Source organism: Myodes glareolus, chromosome 15, assembly GCF_982192425.1.
Source record: "Myodes glareolus chromosome 15, mMyoGla1.1, whole genome shotgun sequence".
Taxonomy (NCBI): domain Eukaryota; kingdom Metazoa; phylum Chordata; class Mammalia; order Rodentia; family Cricetidae; genus Myodes; species Myodes glareolus.
This window is the reverse complement of record NC_142040.1, coordinates 37,212,798-37,238,571: the sequence shown is the minus strand read 5'-3', so window position 1 is coordinate 37,238,571 and position 25,774 is coordinate 37,212,798. Positions and strand designations below refer to the sequence as shown.

Sequence of the window (25,774 nt, the reverse complement as noted above, 5' to 3'; positions counted from 1 at the left end):
TCAGGCTTGGCAGGAGACACCTTTACACACTGGCCCTATTTTCAGTTTTTAAATTAAATTATTCAGTTATTACATAACCCATCTAAGAGGTAATCCTTTTTAAACGTTCTTTTGAGTTGCTATAAAAAATTATTCATTTAGGTGATAGCACATTGTATTCTCACTTATCAGGGATTAGAAGACAGATTTCAAAGAAAAAATAAAAAATTAAGCACACTAGTAGTTTTACTATATCAGGTATACACTGCATCATTATTGCAACACTGGGAGTTTAGAAAGAAATTTTGAGGTTTGTGCATTTGAAAAACTTTCATATAAATCCCTTTAAAGCAGTGTTGCTCAAATTACAGAAAAGGAATTACTTATTACTTGTATAAGACCTTCTGCCGATGGTATTGGAAATGTGGGTTCCCCGTAGAATCTCTGGCATGGGGCCTGAGAATATGAAGACTAATTTTTAACCCTCAAAAAAAAAATGTTTCCAGCACATTTAAGTTCTAGAACGTCCTTTCTGCTGATCTATCTAATGAAATAAAGTTCAAAGCTGATTCAAATTAACCTTTGCCTCACTGCGTGAGAATATCATGAGGGTTTCTTCTTTTGCTCTGCCTCTAGTGTCAGTTCAGAGACTTGAAAGCCATGTTGTGAACGGGTCCAGGCAGAGAGCCATTGCGATAAAAAGGAAGAGAACTGCACGTTAAAGAAAAAGATCGGGTAACTTAATTGAGCTCTCCCATCTCATTCCGTGAAGGCGCTCCTGGGCTCTGGTGATGAATGTGTTCATTTTGTGTGATTTGCTTTGGGTAAATAACCCAGTACCCTATCAGCTTTGTAGCCCTCAGGTGGTGTGCGTGCCAGGAGGGCTCCGGGAGTGGCTGCCCGAAGCGGGCGCCCCTGGCACTTCCTAGGAGACTCACAGCCCTTTCTCTGCAGCTGTCATTAGAACACTCCTGGGCTCTCTGGAAGAAGGAAGCCACCCATCTGAGCCTGTTGTCTCTTCCATTACTTATTCACTCTCCGCAAACCGCTCCTCCTTCCTAGTCTCTCCATTGTGCTCTGTTGCCTGCACAAGACCTTCGCCTCCTTTGTAGTAAGTGGGAAGATTTACTTGAGGCTCTCCGAACCTCCGGTTGCAATGGAGCTGTATGGAAAGGTAAATAGAAAGGGGTGCCTTTGAGTGCTCAGCCAGAAATATGGGTTTTGTGTACTTTGAGGTGTGTGTGTGTGTGTGTGTGTGTGTGTGTGTGTGTGTGTGTTCGTTCGCGGTTGCTTGATTGAAGAACTATTCGATGCGGTCGTGTTGACGAACCGCTTTTCTTATATGCGTGACATCCATCGTCGTTTTCCCGCGTGATTGTTGAATAAAACTGTAAAACTACTCCACTCCGGATATGCATAAACTTTTTGGGTTCAGGATAGAGGTAAGATAAACGCCCGTTTGCATTGGAAATTAGAACAAAGTGCAGCGTTTCCTAGCTAGAAAGATACAGTCTGGCTTCCAAACGAGATACTGAGTAGACGAGGTTCTTTGGGATGATCTGCTGTCTCTTTCGCCGGTGCTCTGAGGAAATGTTCTGGCAGGCTAAGAGCTATAACAACCGGTGTAATTGGAAAGAAGGGAGGCTCCGATGCCGAGAGCAGCTGTAGAGACTAGCCCAAGGGAAGCGTGCAGGATCTCTGGGAGTTGTAGTTCACAGTTTTCCCGTTTGCACAGAAGCCTCTAAAGACTAGACTACAACTCCCAGAAGCGCAAGGGGTTCTGGCCAGTACGCCTGTGCCGAGTCAGGAGCGGACAGCTCCGGTGCTGATGTTGGAGCGGGCTACAGAGCCCCACGCGTTTGGAGTGTTGCCGGGAGCGCGCGGGCTGTGCACGCTTGACCAGACGCCCGGAGCAGCGCTGTCCTAGCAAGAGAGAAAGGACATTTGCCTACAATGAGACACGAGGCGCCCATGCAGGTGGGTCTACAAAGAAAGAGTGGTCTCGGGAGAAGTAGAGAGAGGGTTTCTCCAGTCGCTCAGGGGACGTCTTCATGAAAAAGATAGGTAGGATTGTTCAGTATCTTTTCGGGTTAAAGGAGACTTGAGTGTGGAAAATGAAAACTCGAGCTAACAAAGTCAAGATAGACCATCTCTTGTTGGATTTGATGTCCTTGGCTTCCTAGGTTCGTGATAGTGGTGTAAACTGGAGATTTTTTCAGTCACATGAATTAAGTGAGACTCGTTAAGAAAGAGAAGCAGTGTGTCTCCCAAGTCCTCTTTTTTTGTATTTTTTTTTTCTTTTAAATCAGGATCCCAGTATCAAAGGAAAAGAGAAAACACATTTACTCTTTCATCTCAGAGCCGTACTATCCTTGACATATGTCTGCCTAACTGAGTAGCTCCGTTTCGAGGACCCTCTTTCCCCCAGCATTCCTGTGTAAGGTAGCCATTCCCTGTACTCTCCGATTCCCCATTTTAATCGCACCCTTGGGCTTACTCTCCTCAGAAAGGAAAAGTACCCCTGTTGGAGCCACTCACCAAGTTATGCTTTTAAGTAAAGACCAATGTTGTTTCTTCTTTCTGTGTACAGCTGGTTAATGCTAGACATAAGTCTATGTTAATTAACTAAGCAGAGTGAGCCCGTTGCATAACAGAAAGGCGTTTTATGAATGGGTTGAGAAGAGAAAAGATCACTCCATTTGGAATGTGTTGCCTCCCTTCAGAACCCAAACTCAGTTGCATACTGTTGGCAAACTCAGTAGCATAAATATTTGACAATCCAGTCTCAAACATTTCCCATGCTTTCTTCATGAATCAAGGGCTTTATACATCTGCTTTGATTTACTTTTTGTTTATTTTGTTATATATGCTAAGGAATCCTATCTGAAAATCTAGATGAAGGCATTATAGAGTTTAATTATTTGCTGGAGTATTATATAATGGAAGACCTCAAATTACCTTAAGAGTTATTGAAAATTTAATTCGTGCCCAGGAATAGTAAGTAGACCCTTTGTGTGGCATCTGATGTTTCTGTTTGTGACTTAGCTTTTTATTATAGATCCGATGCAAAATGAGTGTGGACAGACAATAAAGACTGTTGCAATCAAGATATAATACCTTATGATAATTTCCCTCACTGGAGATGTTGCTAAGAGCCAACTAACTGATTTAATTATATTTGATGATAGGTAAATATTGGCAGGTGTCTTTAAAACTGGGTTATCACTCTTCACCTTGTATACATTTATATCAAAATATTATGTGCTGACCCCTAAACTTATGGTTTTCCAAAACTGAAAAATAAAAAATAATATTGTAAATTAGAATTTAAAGTTGACTCCACTGATTTTTGTCAAATGACAAAAAAATAGCTATTGTATATTGATTTTATTTTTCTGTATTGCTTAGACTATCCAAAAAGGTAGTGAAATGTTGCAGATTCTATTAAATTAATGCTTTAAGACATATTTTAAATTATTGTGTATATATTCATCAGATATTACTAGGTCTTGTAAAGCTGAACTTCAATGAAAACTCTAATGGTGAATTATCGTAAAAATTAGGTACCACGGAATTAGTTTTCTGAGAGATACAGATGCTTTCCTATTTGTGATGTGTTTCAATTCACTGGGTTATATTTTTGGAATTTAAAACATAACCTCCCCAAAGCTAGTGTGAATTTATCCATTTCAAGAATTCAGATTTGTTAAAAGTATATTTAATTCAAGCACACACCTTGATTCATTTTAATAGGTTGTTGTTCAGGTGATTTCTCTCATTTTCAGATTTTTAAAATTGTATAATAATTAAGAGTATAAACATAATTTAGATTGTTTTAAAGCAGCAACTACTGTTTCAGGATCCTTTTTCTAAACTACAATCAAATTTCTTGTGACTTTGAAACACAAAGATGCAACATTAGAAATAGTGGATATCCCTATTTTCATTTCAAAGATTAAGCTGTACAATCACTTGAAACAAATGTCTCAAATATTTCTTTACTTACACTTATGAAGGATGAGTCACAAGGGAAGGCTCACTTTATATTTTCCTAATCTCAGATATTTTTTTTTGCCTTTTTTGGGGGAGCATTTAGTTCTGTTGCTGATGTGGAGCAAAATGAGCTTTTGATTTATTGGCTAGCTCCCAAAATACTATGATTTTTTTTTTCCTGAAATAAAATACTTTGGAAAAATACACAATATCCATCACAAAGCATTTGATGTTCTTATATAGATGGCTTTGTGTTGAGTTCATTGGAGTTGTCTTTGATCCTAGAATATTTTCCACAGTATTTTTCTCCACAGAGAAAATAAGAAAATTCTTGTTTCTTGTAGTGACTACTATCACAATAAGTAATAGCTACCTTGCTTAATTAGTTAATCAAGGATAGCATTTGATAAGCATGGTAAGTTAAGAACATTAATGTGGATGGTAGTCATTTAGTCTTTTTATCCAACATATCAATAAATCTGGAGGTCAAATGACATGGGGAACAGTAATGCTCATGATTGAGGGCAAGACTTTGAAAGAAAATTTAATACAGGAGCTGACTAAGAAATACCCAGTTCACTCAGTGCTTGCCTGTGCCAACCACCGAGCTTTACATTCAGATGTCACCATCCCTGTACATATGTATAAACCCTCATATGCATGGCTATATTTGAGCCAAATATTTAAAAATAAGTTTTAAAATTGTACAAGTCATCATTACCTAATTAAAAGCAAGGTAACTGTAGTTTATTAATATTGGATAACTTTTCTAATACAGAAGTGTTAAAATTCTGTCAGATTGATTCTACCTAGAAAGCTCATGTCCTTTCTTCTGTTATTTTGGTTTCTCCAGAAGGTATAAATGTATGGTGTAAAGGATAAAAATTCTGTTGAAAAAAACATTACTCATTCATTTGGTTGAGAAGAAAGATTTGTTCTATTTTATGTTTATAAAATAAGTTTACATAAACTAAATACTTGGGAAAGGCGATTGTGTTTAAAGTGTCCTACTATCTATCTTTCTTATAGTTTCCTGTAGTTTCATTTTCTCTCTTATAGGACAAAAGGTGGATCCATTTTCTGTCACGTTTAGAATTTGTCTTAGTTCTCAATTTTATCTGATAAAAGCAGAACTTTCTTATAAATAAGGGAACTTCAAACAAAATGCATGCTGAAGGACTGGAACAGACTGGGAAAAATGGCTAAAGATAAGCCACAGTAAGAAAACAATGTAGACATAGACCAAAGAGGATTCCAAGGTGGTCATAGTAAGACAGTAGTGTTCAATACAAGCCTGTTATACATAAACCAAGTGATACTTACTGTCCAGATATTACTGTTGTATTGGCAATGGAAAGGTTGTGACATTCCTGCATTTTATTATGTGTGGATGCCTGACTCTTTTCATCCTCTTCAATGGACAGTTAGTTCCTATCCTTCACAGATTTCTTGCTGATGCTGTTGAGACAGTCTTCCCTATTTCCTTTTTTACTCATTCCTTGAGTATCATCTGGTCAAAAATAGGGAGCAAAGAGAATTAGCATAGAAAGCAAATAAACTTTGGTACTACAAGGATGGGTTCCCATTTCTACACTTTTAAGTTCAAGAACTTGAATTTATTATTTAGTTCATTATTTAGTTATTATTATTAGTCATTTCTCAGATGAGGACTGAGAGTTGCACTAATCTATGGGTATAGATATAAGTATTTAGAAAGGAGTTTGGTAATATGTATATTTAAAAAAATTAGTAGTAGACTTCCTCCTAGGGCCTCTGAGCTCCCTAAATGCAGGTTCATGGCAAGATGTACAATACTAGTCATAAGTTGCCTTCAGTGGAATAAGCCTGAGAGTCAATAAAGAAAAGAAGAAAGAAAGGAAGGAAGGAAGGACAGATGGAAGAAAGAAAGAGAAGGAAGGAAGAAAGAAAATAATTGGTTACCTCTGTAACATTTGTACCATTATTACACCCATAGGCTTATCTTGCCAGACAAGTTTTGTGGATTGTAGGACTCAAAGTTTTATAAGATTGCTAATGACATTTCTCTTCCAGTAGCTTGAAGAGCATCTTCAAGTATAATCAAAGCTAACAAGCAAGGGGAAGTTTCCAGTCAGTACTAGCTTGATTCTTTAAAGTCCTGTGACTTAAGTGTGGTGCTCCCAGCAACAGTGGTCTTGTCATCAAGTTCTTGTAGACAGGGAAGAGCAATGCCTGTCACCTGCATTGTTCCAATGCTTCCTGAGACCACCCACATGACCAGTAAGTCATGAGCTGTATCTCATACTTGTGTATTATCACTGTGAACCTGAGGAATGACCCAGATCTCAGTATGTAACCCAGACAAGCCTTGAACGTGTAGCAATTCTTTATCAGCCTTCTAATGCTGGCATTACAGATCATGGTTTTGGCTTTGCTTGTCATTCTTACTGCATAGTTCTCAGAATTATTGATGTTATCTCAGAATAGCCCACTGCCTCCAGTTTTTTTCTCTTGTTTTGTGCTTTATTGATTTTGTCTTTTAAAAACCTCATGTTTCTTATACTTACTTTAGTAGAAATTTAGCTTTTTAGGCTAGAATTTACATCACTGATTTTGATTATTTCTCTACTGCTGATAAATATAAGCATTTAAAATGATAAAACTTCCTCTAAGGATTACACTGAGCTGACTCACAAGTTTCTGAATGCATTATTTGATTGTATATTATTTCAAATTCTTCATTTTTTAGAGTATCTTGACTTAATACTTGGATTTACAAATTTCTTTAATTTCCATAGGTTTATATATTTTCTGGATCTTGCATTGGTATTGATGATTCATTAAATTTTACTTATATCACATTTAGAAAATATATTCTTTAAGATTTCAATCTTTTGAGAAAAATACGCCTATTTTTAGATCAATATGAAATCTAATATTGACCATTTTGTCTTTATGTGAGCTGTAGTTGTAAAATGCAGTGTCTAAATGTCAGTTTGGTCATCAGTGGTGTTATGAAGATCTTCTACATCTTCACTGAGTTTTAATATGTTTATTATACCAGTTGTTGATATATAGATTTTTCTAAACTACAAATATTGTTATTAATGATTTGCCCTTTTTGATTTTGGTTTTAGTGTTCATATATTCTGAAACTAAATTACTAAATAGACACACATTTCTTATTGTTGTATCCTCCTGAAGAATGTCTTGATTTGTTTCTGTCTAATATCCTTCTTTATTTATGGTAAAACACCTTATCTTAATGTTTATCATTAATGTAGATGCTGTTGCTTTACTGGTATTTATATGCTATGCATTGCATGTATTTTCATACTGTTGCTTTCTACTTTTATGCTTTTATACTTACATGTCATATGATCAGTGTCTGTTGGACCTCACATTTGTATCTAGTTTGAGACATCTCTGCCTCTTAATTATAATTTTGAATCATTTCAGATATTGTGATCATTTATGTTGTTGGATTTAAAGCAATCATTTTACTATTTGTCTTGTACTTTGTTTTTCTGTTCCTCTGATATTCCTTTCTTACCATCATTTTACTTAAATTTTTTTATGTATTTCAATTCCTTTGTATGTTTTTTTTAATGTGGTCCTTTTTACTTTTTTAGTCTTTATTCAAAAGACTACACAATACAAACCTAAACCATCAGTTTTGACTTTGTACTCTATACTGAATTTGCATGCTAAGGTTTCATATATATTACACTTTCGCTTATTATCATTTTAGCTTTAAACATGTAGTTTTTTTCATTAAACACACACACAAACACACACTTCCTTGCCACCTATTTACCATGTCTAATACTCCTCCCATTGATCTGAGTGTCTATGTGATTTTATTTCCTTTCAACTTTCTTTAGTTTTACCTATAGTATGGACTCTGTCAGCACATTTGCTCAGGCTTTTTTTATATGATTTTTTGAGGGTATTTTTTCTTGAATTTTTGAATAGGAGTTTTAATTCCTATCAAATTTTGTGTTTATTTTTTCTTCCTTCCAGTGCTGAATTTCAGTATACTATACTATTTCATTGTTTACTGATTCCATTATGTTGTAAAACCATATGCTCTTCTTATTATTGTAATATATATTTACATATAAACATATAATTCCATGTTTCCTTTTGTTTGAATTGAATATATTTCTATTTAGCTTTGATATGTATACATTTTTCCATTGTAGTTTGTCAACTTAGAGGATTAAAGTGACCTCATCAGAAATGGACATTTCTGTATTACAAGTTAGAGAATATCTAGTCATTGTATCATGTATTTTTAATAACATCATTCTACTCCTTGTTCTTCTAAGCCTTCAGTTACACAGTAGACTTTTGATATTGACCCAGCAATTGCAGAGATTCTGCTTATTTTCATTTCCTTCTTTGTTGCATTGGATGATTTCTACTGATTCATCTTCAAGTTTAGTGACTCTTCTGTGATCTATAGTGTTCGCTAATTCCGAATCAGGAGTCATTCATTTCAGTCATTGAACTGTTCCACTTAGGCTCACAATTGGCTCCATTTAAACTAGAAACATGTTGTGTTACGAACTAAAGATAAATGAACATTCTTGGGTTGAGAGATTAGAGTAGTAGGAGAGTTAATAGGACTCATTTGTGGTATTGTTCGGAAAAACCAAGAAGAATTGTGATTGTTTGAGTTTCTTATAGAAAAAAAACTGTAGAAATGTAAACAATAACCTTACCACTTTGATTATACTTCATAAATTTTGGGTGTGAATATTGATGCTTTATTAAATCTGACTCACTGTCTAACAGGTAACGGCCTACTTACCCATGTTTTCAAGTTTCAATTCTATCTCCCCATAAAATTTCTAGGATATTCAAACAACTTAGTATTTAGAAATGCCAGTAAATTTACATAGTTACTGTGTATAAGCCCTAGTGACATTCAAATGCTGCTGTACAGTGAACACACCAATTTCAGTTCTTAATGAGATTAAAGCTGCCTTCCATCTTTAGAGCCAGCATTCATTTCATTGTTCTGAAGTGTTACAAAATACACATACATTTGTGATGAACACTTGTGACCTTCTGGATTTTACTGATGATATAAATCAGAAAGCAGTAGAGAAAGTAAAAGAAAAGCAATATTTTAAACTAAATGGACTCTGAAATTCTTCTTAATTAATTTCTCACTTCAGAAATTGAAGCAGAAAGACCCCCTAACCTGCCCCCACCCCTGTAGGCAGAGGCTGCTCATTTGTTTCCCAGCCATCCAGGCACAAAATAATCACACAAAAACTGTATTATTACAACATTGCTTGGTCTATTAGCTCAAGCTTCTTATTAACTAGCTCTTATATCTTAAACTAACCCATTTTTATCAATATGTGTATTGCTATGTGGTTGTGGCCTCCCGGTAAGGTTCTGACTGGCATCTGGCCTCTGCCTCCTGTAGCGGCTACATAGCTTCTCCTTGACTCTACCTACTGCTTTCTCTTCTATCTGCTTGGAATTCCTGCCTAGCCTTATTCTGCACTGCAATAGGCCCAAAGCAGCTTCTTTATTAACCAATGGTATTTATAGCATACAGAGGGAAAATCCCACATCAGCCCACTCCTTGAAGCCAGGGCTTTGAAGCCAGTCTGGGCAACATATCAGTCTCTCTCCAAAAATAAGAAAAAGATAACTAAAGAAGCAAAGGAAGAAGAAAGGAAGAAAGGAGTTAGAAAAATAAGAGAGAAATGAAAAATTTCTGAATTAATGTCATCAGAAGAATTTTTCTGGATATACATAGTCCCCAGTGCCACGGGCCTCATCCTAAATACCCTCCCATCCTGTGGTTTACTTCCAACACACAAGATAGATTAGCCTTTGAACTTAGAGCGGGCACTTCCTAGGTAAATCTTCTGTCTCCAACTAAATCCTCACAATTACATTGAACGCTCTCTATATTCATGATGCCTTTATTGCTTCAGTTTTAGAATCATATTAACTTTATTTGTAGCAGTCACCTGTACCATGCTTTCCTTTAAGGCAGCCTGTAGAACACACAACCGTGTTGGCAAGGCTTCTTGTAGCTCTAGGATGCAGAATGTGTGGTAGGCTAATAGGCCGAGCAGCCCTGTGAAGTTTAAACTCTCTTTCTGACTGTGGTTTAGTTGAATGTCCTAAATCCTGATCCAGACCTTAAGCTGGCTCATGACAAAATATATCAAAGGACCTTGTTAATAAAGGGCACCTGCAGACATTCTGGAGTGACATCTCATAGAAAGCTAGTAATTGGCGAAAGGACTTTATTTGTAGGGATGTCAGTGCCAACATTAAAAATTAAACAACATCCAGAGGCTGATTGCCATCCTATGAGGGTGTTGGAAGCCATTCATTGTTAAAGTACCTTCTTGTTACACTGCTAGACTTTGAGCCGACTTTACCTTTGATGGCCAATGCTAGGTGAGGTTTGCCAGAACATGAATGCTAACTGAGACTTACCAGAACATGAAGAGTGTTGCCCAGCTACCGGGGGGGGAGGTGGTGTTGCCTGTTTGCAGGCCCAGGTTCACACGGTAGCATACTCTCCCTACAAGTTATCACGGTTCCCTGGATGTGTCACTGTGATCAGAAACACCTAAGCCTGTGTTGGTTTAGAGAATGTGAAGCTCAGTAAGTCACTCTCCTGCTGTGTAGAAGGGTAGTCTGTTCTCGCATCCCATTTCCTCCCTTTCGCTCAGCTGTGCATCCCTCCTCCATGCTGTTTTCCCTGGCTTCAGGCCGTCAGCATCATCTTAGGTGTCTTAGATGAGCACAAGTGCCGTGTTTTGGTTTTGGCAGTCTTCTCCTCGCTGGAGCCCCTTTTGGACTCCTCCTTCTAGGATTGTTATATTTTCTGTTGCTGCAGCAAAATACCTGGTGCTAGAAACTTTATGAAAACACAGGGTGTATTGAGCTCACATTTTAGAGGTCCAAATACATGGCGTCGGCCTCTGTAAGCCCTCTATAGGGAGGGTCTTCTAGCTGCGTCATGAAATGTGGGATGGCATCACGATGGGAATACATGTAAGAGTCAGCAATCACTGCATGAGATAGGAAACCAGAGAGATTCAGGGGCCAGGTTTGCTTTGGCTGCAACAACATGCTGTTGTGGAAATTCACCAAGGTCCCTTGAGGATTGACATTGCTCTAGCCTGAGAATAGTGTTCCCAGTGACCTGTCTTATACTAACGAGGTGCCACCGCTAAAGTTTCTACTACCTCAGATGGAGAAACAAGCTTCTGACACAGGAACAGCCTCACTGAATTCATTGGGTTTCACAAGAGAAGATGTAATCAATATTAACCAGCTTTGATGGGAAAACAGACTGTCTAGCCTACCATTTCCAGCAAAACGTGCGGCAGTGATGCCAATGTTTTGTATATAACTATCCAGTACATTAGCGGCTGGCTGGGTGTGTGTGCATGGGTTTGTATGCTTGAAATGTGGCTAGTGTGATGAAGAAACTACATTTTAAATTCTGTTTAATTTTAGTATAATTTAAACTGCCATATGTGCTTAGTGGCTAGCACATTGACTGGGAGAGCAATTGCCAAATAATTCATAGCATCGGAAAGGTGCCGAAGCAAATGGACTCATAACTCAAAATGCCTTTTTTTTCTCTCCTGAGTCAATGGTACTTTGAAGTGATACAATGATGCTTTGGTGGATATTAAAATTATCACAAAGATGAGGAATTATAAACATCTACCTAAGACATTTAAGAACAGCATGAAACCAATCCCTATTCTATACTAAGTTACAGTTACGATTTATAGGTATATTATCTATTCCTTCCATGAGCATCCTGGGTAGGTATTGCGTCATTTTCACTTTGTGTGAAAAGAAAAGCTATAGTATATCAATTATGTAAACACACAAAGCACATTGTAGGCATGTACAGAATTCTCAGACAGTAAAACAGTTGTATAATGAAGAAAACTAAAAATAAAGTCAATTTCACACAGTTGGTAATTAACAGAATCAATGCCTCAACCTAGGTAGGATACCCCATGTATCTGTCTGGAAATGCCTTTTACATGACCTTCTGGATTACTGTGCTTATTTCTGTAGACGTCACCAGGAAATAGGTCAGAGGTCAGGAATGTGTTCCTTGGCACCAATTGCCTGGTTTGAACCCTGCTTCAACAACTTACCATCTGTGTAAACTTGAGTATACTGTCTCATATTTCTGAAGCTCAATTTTCTCATTTTAGTAGGAATAAGGTACCCACCTCAGATGGGTATGAGGATTAAATAAGTGAACAATGCCTGCTACATTTTGAACCATATAAATTTATCATTATTATTCATTTTATGGAGACTGACTTTTATGTGGGGATGAAGACATGATATGATGTTATTAGATAAAATAGAGATGTGCTTGGGATTTTTTTCTAGACTAATAATTCACATGTTCAGGAATAAGCCCCGCTCAGCCACACTGGATTCCTCCTAACTGAGATTGCAAAGCTTCAGAGCTTGCATGCCCTGCCAGTTCCTTCTATCTTGGCTTTTTCATGTTACTTTGTGAGATGTTGCCTTTGGTGTCTTTGATGGCTTGTGAATGCTGAGCAGTGACAAGCACCAACACAGCTGGAAAGAGCTGTAAGATTTGCTGTTCTGTTTTCCAGCTGGGAATTATTGCCATGGATACCAGTATCAGAGGGGGATTGGGGAGCGCGCTCTATTTGCCTCCTGAGTCTCTGACATCTGTTTCTGGCAAGGGCAATACTGAGTATGCTGTTAGCTTCATATCAAATGGGACACTGATCCATGCCTGATTCCCCGCAGATGGCCTCTGCACAAGACGCCAGGTTTGGCCAGAAGGACTCCTCTTCTGACCAGAACTTCGACTACATGTTCAAGTTGCTGATCATTGGCAATAGCAGCGTGGGGAAAACATCTTTCCTGTTCCGCTACGCGGACGACTCCTTTACATCTGCGTTCGTCAGCACAGTCGGCATCGATTTCAAAGTAAAAACTGTCTTCAAAAATGAAAAGAGAATCAAGCTTCAGATTTGGGTAAGTGACTTTGAACTGACACCATCCTTCATTCTGGGGGTGTTGGACACTCAGGGATGCAAGTGAAAACCACTGTGCTCTGTTCCTTCCCCATGGGGTCTTCAAGCTGATTTCTAGCCTTCTTGCTGTAGAACACTGTGTTTCAGAGAGTGCAGGGATGCCTTTGAAGACATGGAGAATGACTTCTACCTGGCTGCCATGTGATGCTGTTCAGCAGCCCTTTAAGAAGAGGAAAAAAAAAAATCAAAGCTCTCGATGTTGGTGGTGGGAACAGTCATTGGGAGTTTGGTTCTGCCTTAATTTGTATGACCTTGAACAAGGCTGTGACTCCTGTGGTCATTTTTGTAATATGTAGTTAAACAGGCAATGCATATATAGCTGGCTTTTCAGCACACAGGGTCCAGTCTGTCTTGGGCACTATAAAAGAGACGCTAATAGAAGGCAGGAACAAGTAGGGCTATTCCCTTCATGAAGGCCAGGGCTTAACTTTGAGTACAGTCTTTTTATACTTTACAACCTTGGTGTTTCAACTCTAAATACCATGTTTGTATACCCAAATAAGAGAAAGCACAAGAAACAAGATGCTTTGTAGAAGCCCTCCCCCGCCGTGATAAAATTCTGAACTCAGTTGACTAACTTGCTGCCCTCTCAGTGCGTAAAGATCAGAAGTTTCTTAACCACATTGTTGGCATAGATTCAGAAAAGTAGAGAGTAAGAAGCAAGAAAATATCTATGTGAATAGCAGACCCAAGGGATGTAAGTGGTAAAGCATCTAAAACACCAGGTTATGTCAGTGAGATTTATGTAGTAAATGTCTTACAAACGTCACAGTATATTCACAGATGGAATGGCTTGCTAGTCAATTTGGACCCCCTCCTGCCTCTCAAATTGATTGAAGTAATAGAAAAGTATTTCCCAGGGGGTGTTTCCTACCTCCTGTGGATACAGAACCATTTGGTACTGGTACTAGGCTCATCTGCAGGGTTGATGCTTCTTCAGTTAAATATGGAAAGCCAAAGAGAGACAAATCCCAGACTGTGGCATTCAGACTGATTTTAAAAGTAGAACAACCCATATTAAATTGTTTGTGTAAACGGCATGACCTTTAACCATCTTAAAGGTCTTAAGGATGAAATTTAAAGATGTGAGCATATACATGGGCAGCCATCTAACACCAGATTGTGACTTTCATTTATGCTAACTCTGGAATCTTCTAGGTCTGACTAGAACTCACATAACACCTCAATATCTCAGCTCCAGGCTTAGGATCTCTAATACTCCACCATTTCCTGAATTGTGTTTGCAAGGGGTGGGGGACAGGGTGCAAACATGCTTGGGAGCTCGTCACTGTCAGTGTGTCACCGGTCACACCCCCTCAGTGCATGCAGACAGAAAGACAAAGTTCATTGCTTCACATTCAGGGCCTGTCTCATTGTCTTCCTTTTTAGCTTCTGGCCATCACAGTTGCAGGATAAATTTCATATTCAGGTTTAAGAATGCTCCCTGAACTTTCTGGAGCCTGATGGGTTGAGAAGTAAATTAATCTGGTAGCCACATATCTCTTAGCTTCATGTCAGTAAATTTCCTGCTTATCAAGCAGACAACTCCAACTCTCTTCTTCTTTGTCTCTTAGAACTATGGAAAAAAAATAATCCTTGTGACCATTTAGAAAACTCACTAACCGGTGTGTTAAATTTTCTTTGTGATTTCCTAGATCTAGGCTGCTGACGTAATTGCTTGTTGAGGTATAACATTATCCTTAATACAAAGCTGATATATTTTAAAAAGTAAAAAAGAAAAATCACTTCTTATACTTATTAAGATATTTTTCTTAAAATGGTACTGCTTCCAGGCCAGAGAAAACTTGTTCTCTGTTCTTAGGCACTCGGCTCCTTCTGTTTTCTCTCACTTCCGGGCAGTGCTGCACCACATGGAGCTGAACAGAGCCCAGCTCAGAATCTTCAGCTTCTCCTGCTCTCTGGCCTCGTCTTGAGTCCCGATTTCTGTGGCCTCTGTGTAGCTTCTGGCGGTATTCTTCTCAGACTCATTACTGACTTGGCAAAATACATCGACTTCTGTGAAGCTGCCATGAGTTTTCACGGGCAGTCCAATCTCGTGTCTCTTTTCAAAAGTTCATTAACTCCATTGCCTGGTTCTAGAGACACCCCTCCCCCCAAAAAAACTAAAAACAGTCACATGGGAGCTTTTAACTATTCCTTCCCATTAGTCATGACACTAGTTAAATCTTTTATATTTTCACAATTAAAACATAATCTTGCTGGCCATGGGGAATATGCCTGTAATCCAAGCACCTTGGGAGGCTGAGGCAGTAAGATTGTGAGTTTGAAGCCAGCCTGAACTACAAAGTAATACCATATGTCCCTTTTTAAAAAAAATCATAAAACTATAACGACCAAATAACAAAAGCAACACCCGCTTTCTTTTTGTCTGGTTCGACTGGGGGCTCTTCATACACGTATGTTTTTAGGGTTGTGAAATTAGTTTTACATGGCTGTGTAGCATCTGGCATTCTGCATAGGAAACACTCAGAAGAAATACTACAGAAAGATTTTGTGTTTACTGACTGTGCACTACAGTTAGAGAATTGAAGACGTAAAGAAATTAGACACTTCTGTAAGCAAACACTGTGGGGTAAGTATTATAAAAGATTAGCAGTTGTTGGTTAAGTATTGTTCATGTCTTGTCTATTCTCCTGATGATCCTACTTTGTATTTGTTCCCTGCGGAGTCTGAAAATGACACGTGCCATTTAACCACCTCAAGGTCACACACAGTGAGTGGCAAAAGGGGATTTTCCGGTCTGGTCTTCCAGAATCTATTATTGCATCTGTTGACCCTCACTGCTGTGGTTGACTTTCGTGACAATGACAGTGATAGGCTTGGATCATAGTCCTGGTGTACTGAAGATATTTTGGGAAGAGTTTGATTATCCTGTTGGATTAAAGTTTGGGAAGGAAGGTAGAATAAGGAGCAACATGGTCTACACTTAAGTATAGGTATTCCTGTGATAACTTCAGGGATTCCAGTTTTATGCTCGGAGTGCAATGGAAAAATCTTTCATTATATGTAGTTATTACTGCTTAACAACACTGACTCTTTACTTAGGGCTATATTTAACACTGAGGGTTTGGCATATCTTGGTGGTTTAAAAACCAATTTGCTGTTCTTCACCGTCTATTTTATGCACTTATGTTAATATGCAATTAATTTACAAAGACATCAAAAAAATCCAAATCATCTCACCCTCTTACATATTTCAAGTAAAAGAAACAAAGCACTTTCACAGTCTGAAAGCCACTGACGATCAGTCCACTGCACCACACCCTTACCAAGATGGGCTGAAGGCACTGTGGCGCTGTGAGGTACTGGAAAATACCCTGGGGTGTTCAGTTATTGGGGTGGCCATCCAGAGCTCCAGACAGTACACATTGGACAAAGACATCAATTAAGGTCAATGGAGGTTTCTCTCCAGTCAAACCTTTATGAGTATTCAATTTTCAGTAACGGTACCTATTTAGAAGACAAGATCTAGAGACATTGAGCAATTATAGTTCATGCTAGAGCAGAACCTTATGTCTACATCTTTTGGAACTTAGGCTAGCCTGATTTTTACTGTACTGAATTCACATTCAAGATAAGGGCTAAGCTCTGACAACACTGACAAACTTCACATCTGATTATCAGTGAAATAGGCTAGACACAGGCATACCAAATGAGGCTGGATTTCAGATAGTGTTTGTACTGCTTCAAGAAGGCAGGGCCTCCACTGAAAGAGGCGGAGGAAAGACTCCTATTCTTTCACTTTGGTAGAGTTTTCTCTCTTTATGGACTACCTGTTGGATTTTCAATAGCTGACCATTTAAATAAAGCTATTTAACAGCTAAGAGAAACAAGGGCCACCATTCCTGGGCATTTTATACCTCTATTCTATGGAACTTTCCTTATCACTTGGAATATACTTATTTAGAGACATGTCATTCTTTGGTTGTGTTTACTTACAAATTTTTAATTCTATTAGCTTGTGTATAAATTTCTTTACTATTAATCACATTAACCTTTCTTGTTGCAGGTTTATTTCATTATCCTTTTTATGAGTCTCAAGGTAAAAATAATTTAACATTTCAGGGTTAACAAATGTTTGAGTTGGCTCTCTCTCTTTTTAACATATACTTAGTGCTACTGGGAATAAACTAGGCCTAGATCTATGGTATTTTGGTTTAGGTTTGTAAAAGGTTGCCTGGGTTTTCCCAAGGTAAAGAGAAAAAATAGCATGATGTCCAAAATCTAGAAGACCATAACCTGTGTTTACTTTCAGGGTCTGGAAATAAGAAGGTAGAAGCTTAGAACAAGGTTTGTAAACTGAAGAGTTCTGGCAGGCATTAAAATTAGACTGTTGAGGGGGCTGCACATCAGAATGGAGTCTTCTGCTTTATTCCGCCTAATTGCTCAAGTCCAAAATTCACAACTGACTCTCATGGAAGGCTAACTGTTTGGTTCTCACATTTGAGGGGGTATGTTGGAAGAGAGGTTAGTATTTCCTTCAAAACGACAAGAATTCATGATTTTCACTGTTCTTGTCATGAGTTCTCAGTGTCCCCTACGCTTTGTTTTTGGTTTTTTGTCTCTCTTGATCCCTTCCTTTTTTGTAGTATTATGAATGAGTAATGTCTCTCGTAGGTAGCTGGACACTTGAACTGTAGTTGGTGGTGCTATTTGGAGAGATGATGAAACTTATATAAGTGCTCTTGCTGTGTTTTCAGAGGTTTAGGTTTGCCTCAGTTCCGTTGAAGATGTGTAAGTGTTCCTGCCCTAGCTACCTACTGCCATGCTTCCATGCCATGATGAACTCTTCCTCTCCCCCCGCCCCCCGGAACCGTAATCCAAAACAAACTCTTCCAGGAGCCGCTTTTGCTCGTGGCATTTTATCACAGCAACAAATGGCAAATAGATTGCTATTTATGATCTTGGGGCAGCTGTGAGCGATTGGGTAACGTGCTTGGAGTGTACAGATACCAGGCTGCCCTCCAGAACTGGAGACCTTGCACACTGAACAAAGACACCTTGAGGAAGGCTCCTACTGTCCAGCCAGACCTCCGGGGACACATTTGGTGTTCATGTGCAAATATATCTCTGTTTCCAGAAGAGGTCCATTTTTTACCTTTACAAACATTTATCCGCTGTTTTGAAAGCAGCAAAGAAGAGTCTGGTTCATAAGTTACTTTATACCTGTGGAACTGTGCTCAGGTCTATGGAGGAGAGGGCACAGACCTAACAAGTAAATGACGGTGCTTCTGCTTTCAACCGGAGATCTGGGCAAAGGCCATTTTGAGACATGCTTTATTATTTAAACGTGATAAGGTCAAGAGACAAAAAGATGTCTCTACCCATGAAGAGAGAGTTTGTTGTGCTCAGTGATCACAAGACAATGGCACTTGGTTGCTAGGTGGGAGGGAGAAGCAGGTACTTCCAGAAGATTAGGAATCATCATTTTGGTCATAAGGAGATCATGATGGGGGCGTATGGGAAAGAGCCTCATTCAAGATCTCTGTAGAAAAGAATGGGGAAGGAAATTAAATCATTTTTGGATTGTCTAGTTTGGATCCATTCAGCGGTCTCTGAGGTATTGGGGCTAGCCCTAATGGCCCGGCTGACAGGGCACATGAATAGTGGTCCAGACCATGAGAGACACACAGGCAGTGGGTGAAAAGTGAGCTCTGGACTAGTTGGTTTGCAGTTTTAAAATATTCTTCAATAAGTTATTGGCTTTAGCATTGGCTGACAGAGAAGAACAGTCCCTCTAAAATGAGTGAGGCCTCAGAATGAAAGGGAGATGAATAAAATGGCGGGGCGGGGTGGGGGGGAGAATTCCAGTGTGACAGAGGCTGGAATTCTAAATCCTCTCCTTCAGGCTCCATGTATTTATGGGCCTCAGTATCTGTGGACCCAGAAAACTGGGTCAGGGAAAGATATTGCATATTGATGGCCAAACCCTAATTGATATTCAATTATACTATTAGTATCACTTAAACTATATTTTAGCCCAGTACCGAGCTATAAAAGTACACACACACACACACACACACACACACACACACACACACACACACACACGCGCGCACACACACACAAACATGCACATGTATGTAGAATTACTTAATATAACACAGTCTTCTGTTTTTAATTTCTGTCTGATACTGGAACTCCCTATGTGCCCTTGTGGGACCTTAAACTATTAATAAGGCCTTATGTGGCGAACCCCTTGACCAGCAAGGAAGAACAACCACGAATCGAGGATTCTTCTCACATCACACTTTATTGGAGCCTCTTGGTTAAAGGGAGAGCAGGAAGCGAGAGAGAGCAAGAAACAAAAGAGAACAAGAAGAGAGAAAGAGAGAAAAAGAGAAAGAGAGAGAAAGAGAGAGAAAGAGAGAGAGAAAGAGAGAGAAAGAGAGAGAGAAAGAGAGAGAAAGAGAGAGAAAGAGAGAGAGAGAGAAAGAGAAAGAGAAAGAGAAAGAGAAAGAGAGAAAGAGAGAGAAAGAGAGAGAGAGAGAGAGAGAGAGAAAGAGAGAAAGAGAAAGAGAGAAAGAGAGAGAGAGAGAGAGAGAGAGAGAGAGAGAGAGAGAGAGAGAGAGAGAGAGAGCAAGAGCCAAGTGGCATCTGCTTAAATAGGGTGAGGGGACTCGGATACTGCCCTGATTGGTAAATACCAGTCTGCTGATGCCCGAAGCCTCAGGATTGGCCAGTGACAAGGCTCAATTGCGCATGTGCAGGCAAAGGTCGCTCAGCCCCACGCAGCAATACCAAATAAGGACTTGATTACCTCCAAGCTGCAGGAATGCCGGCGCCATCTTGTAATGGCAATTTCTCCTAACGGCTCCCTACAGCCTTAGTCTCCCAAGTACTTTGATTATAGCTGTTTGTTACAATAACCGCGCCAGGTTTTTATTTTGTGATACAACCTAGTTAAAGAAGGTGGCAGAATAGTCCTGTTTCACAGATAAAGGAAAACAAAGCCAGAAGGATAGAATCATTTGCCCAAGGATGATGAGGTATGCCAGCATTCATCTTTCAACCTTGGCACTACATTTAAAGTGACTGCCTTTGACCACACCATATAAATGAAGTCTGGGAGCAGGGCAATATCTGTCTGACTCCTTGGGACATCTAATGCTAGATTTCACGTATCTTAAATCCCCGGTGACTGCTTTTCTACACTGTGTAAAAATAAAGATAATTGCTCATTATCTTTCTTATCTGTTCGAAGGAATGTATAGTTCCGGAGGGGAGGGGAGAGGATCAGTTGTTTTCCTTGGAACTTACCCTCTGCCAGCAGGACTGCTTTGCGCATTATCTGGTCTGTGTTTAAAACAGATCTGCACAGCAGAAGGGAGTGGAGAGCATTCAACTGGCTCCTTTCCTTCACATTTCTGGTATGCCTGCTGCCACTACCGGGGAGCACACATGCAGTCAGGGGTGTGTGCAGGGAAGAAGCGCTGAGCAACAATGGGAGTGAACGTCTGGGCGCCAATATCCGGGCCCCCTAGCTATGCGTTCAGTCCTCTTTTAGCCCAGTCTTTCTGTTCATCCATCTGAGGCTGGTGTTCAAGTCTTCTGGTCTATTTTAAGAAGCCGACATGTTCTGCCCAGACAAGCTCCTTAGGAGAATGGCGAGAGCCAGTGACGGCTGCCAGGGCTGTCCTTGCTGTTGTCATTTGTATGCCCTTTTCTCCATCACATTTCCTTCAATTTAGCGCTTGCTTTCCCCGCGAGATTGAGAAAGGCCAGCTTCACTTTTCTCCCGAGAGGAAGCTGTCGTTGGGTGTGAAATGTCAAGAGGCATGAAACCATTCACGCTGTCGGGGGCTGAAAGCCACATCCCGATGTCCGCTGTGTGTAAACCAATTTCTAGCACCGGCAAGACACAGAAGGTGGCAAAGACCTGGTCCTGCTCTCAGGCTTGCCCGCCACGAGAAAAGACTGGGAACATCTGAAAGGGTTACCTGCCCGAAGACTGGGAATGTCTGAAGTAGAAAGGGTTACCTGGTGGGCTCAGTAACAGTTTGTGGCAATGGAGGTCGAGGGGTCCAATGGCAGGGGCAGAGATTCTGGAGTATAGTGACCCAGGGGCGACTTCAAGTCCTGAGTTCTCTGTCTCCATTTCATTTCATTTGTGAAATCGTGTGAAATAACACATAGCCCTTAGGTGTCAAGTGTCTGATCCACAAATATTTATACTTGCTTCAATCTAAGCATGAAAGAAATATGCAATAGATGTCAGTTTGCTTCCTTTTCGAAAAATGCTATACCTCCATTAAAACTTTAGTGCCTGATTTAGTAATTCCAGGGCACCAAACACCTCTTGAGTGCTGATTGTGTGTTGCAGCAGGTTCTGAGTAGTGAAGGGTGTGTGGGAGCCACGGCAGGACCCAACCAGCTCGCTAGGCCTTAGGTACCACCTGACATTGTTAAGAACAGGTGATATGTCTGACCTAGTCTTGGGGACTCTGAGAACCTTCATTGTGGCTCTCCGTACCAGAGAGGAGAACCGGGACATCAAACTGAAAGAAATTATTTGTTCCTTCCTTCATTCATTCAGTAGCATTTGTTCTGCGTTTAAATGCATTTATAATATACACTTGGGAAGGAACTGGGAATTGAGGCTAAATATACAGAAAATATCAATTATGGTAAATGCTAATGGAGAAATGTAGTGCTGTGATAATTGAGAAACACAGTTGGGGGTAGAACTTTTAGGTAATTTCATACGCGACGGAGAGTTTCTACAAAAAGATTCCTAAGCTGAGGCCTGGAAGTATTTAGAGCAAGGATGAGCTCTTTATGTGAAAGGAGAGAGACATTTTTTGTTTTCCAGTCATAGTTTCAGGTGGCTCGTTCATATCTGCTTTTGTTTATCAAATCCTGAGTCCTTTAATGTTGCCCTCCATCTGAGGGTGGATTCGGACTAAAGAAACCTGAGGCTTTGGCTGTTTGCTGATCCTTACTGAGAAAAAAGGAAATACGCACTTACACTTTGAATAAGTTCCGAAAGCAGGTGGCCCTGTGAACACATTGCTGGGCCCACTTGGAAGGGATCCTGTACCAGGTGTTTTCTTTGGGGCCTCCGACCAGTTCTGAAATCATGACACTAGGACTTATTATTAGTGTTGAGTGCTTGGCCTAAGCTTTGCTCTTTTCTTGCTAGCTCTTATTACTTAACCTTTTTCTCTTCATTTATGCTTTGCCTCAGGGCTTTTGCCTTTTCTTTCTGCAGCTCCTATTTTTCCTGCTGCTTCTGTGTCTGGTTGACAGCTGACTGCCTGACCCTGGGTGTCTCTCTATCCCCTCCCTCATTCTCTCTTTCTTCTCTCGTTCCTACATTTCTCTTCCTCTTTCTTCTCTCTGCCTGCCAGCCCAGCCTATTCTTTCTCTGCCTAGCTATTGGCTATTCAATAGCTCTTTAGGCAGACAAGGTGCACCAGCAACACATCGTCTCATAATTAAAGGCAGCATGAGCAAATGTAATGTATTCTTACACTGTTAAGTGCAGTAGAAACAGCTGTAACACCTTCACATAGTTAAAGTGATATCCCACGGCATAAACAAATGCAGCACAACTTTACATAAATAGTCCACAATAGGATCCAAAGCCCAATCTCCAACCATCTTCATGGTAACTCACCTCTGCTTCTCTGGAAACCTTTCCAGACCAGCTATGGGGACTGAAAAACATATGTGAGTGGCGAGAAGCAGTTAAAGACTGTAAGATGCTTATAGACAGGGACATGCAGGCAAAGGGGTCAAAACTCGAGGATCGGGGCAGGAGTCTAGACCCTAGGCTTCTCTGTATCCTCAGAGAAAATGTCTTAGCCTCTCAAGGCATTAGTGATCTGATACCTAAAATGAAGGGAATAATTCAATGGAAAATAAAAAGAACGTAAGTAAAGACTAATAGTTGGCATTTCATGGTTTCTGATATGCTAGCTGGGGCTGTATGTGGCAAGTGACTGAATCCTCACTGAAGGCTGTGAAGTAAGAACCCTGAATCACAGAAAGTTAAGTGCATGACTCAGCTTCACTGTTAGCATTTGGATGTGATGTTCCCTCAGGAATCCGTCCAAAGTTTGATTCCCAGCTAATGTATCTGTTGAAATGTGATTGGACTATGCGGGTACCAGCTGCACCAGTAGATTACTCCATTGATGAGTCCTTAGCTGGATGGGTTACTAAGTGATGGTGCCTGCTTCCTAGGGGTATGCCTCTGAAGGAAGGGTGTGTCATGTCCCTTGATCCTTCCTTTCTTGCTGTTTCTACTTCCTGTCTACCGTGCCTTTCTTTGCCACATCCTACCTCCCCACTTGCCCCAAAATCACTTGAGCCAGTTAATGTAGAATAAAACCTATACACCTTGAGCTAAAGCAAACCTCTCCCCTGTGTGATTTTTCTTATAGTCATATAAAGGGACAAATGGTTTATGGTCTAAGCATGAGCCCTGAGCTTTGGAGCATCTCCCCTCAACCTGTTCTCCTATACGCTTTCTCTAGAACCACTATTCTCAAGTCAGTTCTGGTCCACACTATGCAGCTTTTATTCTTAATGCTTATAATAAACACCCCAAAATGCTGCTGTGGACACGGACCCTGTGAAAGGAAACTAAGTCTCGGAGAGGGTGAGGGATTTCCTCCAGCTCATATGAGTCTTTCTGTTACATTAAGAGTAACATCAAACATCATTATTCAGATTAACAATAAAGTCAGGGAGCATCAACAGTCGATGATAGTAAGAAATTGATATGTTCCCTAGTTTGGTATCTTCCTTGCTACTCCAGTCAAGGTTCCATTCCGCTTCTATCCCAGGACTACTCAGCTGTTCTCATATCTAACAATTACCAGACACCTTCCATAAAGGAGAGGCAATTCTGCATAACTGGTCTTACATAAATGAAGTTTTAAATGATCCGATTTGGAAAAATTAAATCTTTGAATAGAAATCTTTTTGTGTAGCAAGAGGTAGGAAAAGAAAGGGAAAGAAAAGGAAGAATGTGAAAGACAAGTCCCTTGGTCCTCAGACTCATCTTTGAGTGATTAGCTCTGGGAAGAGTCCTCCACTTCCTAGTGACTCGGAAGCACTTTCTATGATCTGTCTAACTACAGTTTCCTTTCCCTTATACAGTGCAAATTGGTCTACATGTGTCTTTCCAGCCTTTGCCATACATGATATTTTCTTTTTTACTTTGGTTATAGTTTTCCCTATAAGGAAGCTTCTTGTTCTTGGCTGCTGGATTGGAATGACGAGTGACTCAGAGTGAATGTGGGAACCATGGCAATGCCCTGGCTTTGTTACATCTGACTCAACTTTACAGAGGCCCCTTTGCCTCTGAACTGTAGTGTTTATGCCTTTACCAACCAAATGTTGAGGCTGTCTGAACACACTGGTTGGTTTGACTGGAATCGTATTCTAGACTTACGTGGATACGAATTCTCCCCAAACAATAGTATTACATAATAGTTTTGTGACTAAATATGGCCTGCAAAACCAGCTCCCAGAGTTTTCAAATCTTTGTTTCAGTAGTTTTGACAAAGTTGATAAATTTTCCTATAATTCAGTTTTTCCAGTTGTAAGATGGGGATGACAATAATACTTTGCTTATAGTCTTACTGTCAAGGTTAAATAGACTGTTTATAAAGTTCTTAGCATAAGGGGCTGGAGAAATAGCTCAGTGGTTAAGAGCATTGCCTGCTCTTCCAAAGGTCCTGAGTTCAATTCCCAGCAACCACATGGTGGCTACCAACCATCTGTAATGAGGTCTGGTTCCCTCTTCTGACCTGCAGGCATACACACAGACAGAATATTGTATACAAAATAAATAAATAAATAAATAAATATTCTTTAAAAAAAAGTTCTTAGCATAATGTCTGGTACAATATAAGTTCTCAATTAAAAAGTTATTATTTCTTACATCTTTTTTCTTACCTGTATTAAACTCACCCTCCCAGATTCCTATTTTCTGGGTCAAACATTTCCAGTTCTAAAGCATACAGACATTTGCATGAAGAGTTTCGAGTTTGATGTTCTGGTGTATAGTAAGACATAAAAGATGTTGAATAGGTTAAACACCTCCTGGAATGTGTTACAGTGACCCTCCACCCCCATCCATCCACTCCATCATGAGGCACTGGTAAATGCTCATCTACCAAAGTGCAGTCAACTGCACAGTTGATGTATATCCTGGCGTTTTGAGACATCTGTGCATTTAAATAGAGTCATTAGCCACACCAAGAAGTCAAATCCATACAGCTTGTTTATTAAATGCTCATAAAATTGATGTCCTACCTCAGAGCAAAACAACCATGAATCATTCGGTTCATAGAAAGATGTTATTAAAATGCTGAGATGTCCGTTCTTCTCAATACTGCCTGGGGATTATGACAACCTTTTGTCTAGTATATGAAACTATACATGTGCCTATGTCACAAAATCACCTATTGGTATTTTTCTACCCAGCTCATTTAAAATTATACAGGATTTACTATCATAAAATACGGCTTAAATAATGGCACGAGTTAAATATTAAATTACCCATTGTATTTCTCAAGTATTATTTAAGAAAAAGGCACATACTTTTCTAAATAGGTAGTAGCTAATTTTATAGGAGCAATCTTTTTTTTCCTTCTGCTTGTGCTCCCTTAAAGCTAAGTCTGCTGATCCTGAACATTCCAATTGTGGTGACTCAGTCAAAAACTGAGCAGGATAAAGAAGAAGGAAGG

At 39.7% G+C, this 25,774-nt stretch overlaps 1 protein-coding gene across 3 annotated transcripts in view; it reads left to right on the top strand.

Moving 5' to 3' along the window:
- The first annotated feature begins 869 nt into the window (after window positions 1-869).
- Rab3c (RAB3C, member RAS oncogene family) overlaps window positions 870-25,774 on the top strand; it is a 199,098-nt gene continuing 174,193 nt past the window's right edge. Inside the window, exons 1-2 of one of the 3 annotated variants that reach the window (XM_085676724.2) lie at window positions 870-1,153; window positions 12,760-12,990. In XM_085676724.2, coding sequence (XP_085532850.1) covers window positions 1,136-1,153; window positions 12,760-12,990 — 249 coding nt within the window. In that variant the 5' untranslated portion in view covers window positions 870-1,135. Of the gene's footprint in view, window positions 1,154-1,784; window positions 2,044-12,759; window positions 12,991-25,774 lie in introns of those variants that run through there. The other 2 variants (XM_085676725.2, XM_048443002.3) reach the window with 2 other exon arrangements.